General features: G+C 40.0%; 1 protein-coding gene across 1 annotated transcript; it reads left to right on the top strand.

Moving 5' to 3' along the window:
• Nucleotides 1-341: 341 nt before the first annotated feature.
• LOC104433241 (1-aminocyclopropane-1-carboxylate oxidase homolog 1-like) lies at nucleotides 342-2,513 on the top strand. The gene is made up of 3 exons (XM_010045926.3): nucleotides 342-606; nucleotides 1,541-1,928; nucleotides 2,067-2,513. Exons 1-3 carry the CDS (start codon nucleotides 446-448, stop codon nucleotides 2,274-2,276), a joined length of 759 nt encoding a protein of 252 aa, XP_010044228.2. The 5' UTR covers nucleotides 342-445; the 3' UTR covers nucleotides 2,277-2,513.
• Nucleotides 2,514-2,719: the final 206 nt, after the last annotated feature.

The following is a 2,719-nucleotide window of genomic DNA, read 5'->3' as shown; positions in this document are numbered from 1 at the left end:
AAGTATAGGAAATTCATGAATCCAAAAAGAGATACGTTAACAGAAAAAACGTATCTTAATTTATTGGCTTCCATTGATCCATTAACCATAATTATAACCATAATTACAACACAAAGTTCAGGAGAAGAAGATGACAGGAACCATGATGGGTGTTGCCAACGCCAATGAACAAGAAGCCCTCGATAGAGCCCAAGAGGTCCGGCAATTTGAAGACTCCTACCTCGGAGTCAAAGGCCTCCTCGACTCGGGCCTCTCCACCCTCCCTCCCATGTTCATCCACCCGCCCGACATTCTATCCAGCCTCAAGCCCGGTGCGGGGCTCAAGACCGATTGAATCCCCATCATTGATCTCTCCGGCTCCAACTCCGACCGACGACCCTTAGTCGTCGAGGAAGTTGCACACGCTGCTCGTGAGTTTGGCTTCTTCCAGATAGTCAATCATGGCATGCCCATGGAGGTCCTGGATCGAACGATCACGGCAATGAAAGCGTTCCATGAGCAGCCAGCGGAGGTGAAGGCGAGCATCTATCGAAGGAAATCTGAGACTGGGGTCGTCTTCTTCTCCTCCAGCAGTCACTTGCTTCCCTCTGACGCAGCTTGCTGGCGGTAATGTGAACGACAATTTCTATGTTGGGTCGACAAGACACGAACATGAGTGACTCAAAATTGAAAAAAAAAAATTATCAGAAAATTCTTAAACATAGTGCATGGGATGCCAATTCAATTTTAAACTTTTTGGATAATTTGTCAATTTAATCATTCTAGTTAATTTTGGAAAGACTTTACTAATATGGATATCAATTATCCTACGTGACATAGCTGGCACTAATGTTGACAATTCTTGTAATTTTTTTTAACTCTTTCTATTTTTTTTATGCTAGTCATGCCATATAAGACTGCCGACATTCACGGCAATGAAGTTTTATCAAAATTGGTTGAAACAACTATATCGTCAAATTATCAAAATATTTAAGATTAAATTGATCAAATTGAAATATTTATGATTGAATTGATATATGTGCAATATATTTATGAATTTTTGGGTAATTATCATATGGAATTGACATGAATATTAAATTATCCTTTTGTATAAATCAAAATTTTCACTATCCCAAATGAAGTTTCATGCACACACATACATATATATTCGAAATTTATATTTTTATTTATTGGTGACAATACAATGGCTGAGTGTACGAATTTATCAGAGGCAATACAACGACGAGCATAGAGTATTGATGTGTATGAATTCATTCGGACTTTTTCTTAACCATAAACATCTCAAACATTTACGCTATATAAATGCGGACACATGAGTTCATATAATTTTTCATATATATTTTTAAAATTTATATTATATTAAATTTGGACAAGCGAGAAGAAATGTTGCTCGGTGATTTACAAGCACAAACAATGTGCAGAAAGCAAGTAGAGAGAGTGTTCACGCTTTTCTTTTTTTCTTTTTTAATTTTTTTAATTTTTTATAATTAAGGTTAAGAATAAGAAGAAATTAATTCAATGCACAAAATGAATATTACAGGGATACACTCCGGATAAGGTCGGGTCCTATACTAGAAGACAAGGAAGAAATACCAGAAGTGTGCAGAAATGAGGTGATGGAGTGGAATCAACAAACCCAACACCTCGGAGCTGTCCTGATGGGACTGTTGAGCGAGGGGTTAGGATTGAGTCCGAGCAAACTCCAAGACATGACGTGTGTGGAGAAGCGAAAAATGTTGGCACATTACTATCCCTGTTGTCCCCAGCCTGATCTAACCATGGGCCTGAAGTCCCACACCGACACAGGCGTGATCACAGTGGTCTTGCGGGAGCAGGCCGGCGGGTTGCAGGTGAAGCACGGCGAGGCGTGGTTGGATGCGACGCCCTCTCCGGGTGTTCTTATCGTGAACATTGGCAACCTTCTCCAGGTAATATTCCATTCATGCAAGTTTCAAAGCACCGGCTAAATTAAAAGTTGCATCTTGCCAATTGATTGGCCTGACATTCACCTCACTGCTATAAAAGGACATAGACATCTCTATTTACATGAATTTGGATTCACCCAGGTCATGTCCAATGGCGAGTACAAAAGTGCGGAGCACCGAGTGTTGGCCAACCCGGGCCCCGTACCGCGCTTGTCCGTGTCGGTTTTCTACTATCCGCTCGAATGCGACGACCAAATCGGACCAATCCCGGAGCTCGTTTCGCCGGAGAAACCTGCTGCTTTTCAACAATTCAACCTTGGCGAATACTTGGAAAATCACTTCAGGACATGATATAAGAGGCATATAGGCTAACATAGATGGAGCAAGAATAAGATTTTCCCTTGTTATTGATAAGAAGCAATCGTCTATTAAGTTGTAAGTTCGGTTTGGATTCGCGAGAGTTTCAAGCCATTGTCCTGGTTCTGGTTCTAAGACTGTGTGCGCCTATATTTAAGAATGAGTCATCTTGTTTCCTCCACAATAAGTCGGTATGTCTGACAATAGGAACATTATACTACTTCCTCATCCTATTTTAACTGCATTTCTCATCGAAATTGTCTGTCCTATAACTCTCTTAATTAGAGTACATCAATTTCATTTTGTAGATAATCTGATTTCTTAACTTGAAATTGGATGACCTACGACTTATCTTTATGCTAAGTACAGATGGATTCCGACATAACATGAAAACTTACCACTAGATCCCTATCCTTTTGTGAAAAATTTAACAAAGA

Source organism: Eucalyptus grandis, chromosome 2 (assembly GCF_016545825.1).
Source record: "Eucalyptus grandis isolate ANBG69807.140 chromosome 2, ASM1654582v1, whole genome shotgun sequence".
Lineage (NCBI taxonomy): Eukaryota > Viridiplantae > Streptophyta > Magnoliopsida > Myrtales > Myrtaceae > Eucalyptus > Eucalyptus grandis.
This window is presented reverse-complemented; position numbering and strand designations above follow the sequence as displayed.

Excerpts from the sequence above, each read along its gene's own strand:
- LOC104433241 (XM_010045926.3), top strand. The coding sequence starts at position 446 with ATGCCCATGGAGGTCCTGGATCGAACGATCACGGCAATGAAAGCGTTC. Across the intron at positions 607-1,540 it reads TCTGACGCAGCTTGCTGGCG|GGATACACTCCGGATAAGGT; the intron begins GTAATGTGAACG and ends TGAATATTACAG. Across the intron at positions 1,929-2,066 it reads ACATTGGCAACCTTCTCCAG|GTCATGTCCAATGGCGAGTA; the intron begins GTAATATTCCAT and ends GGATTCACCCAG.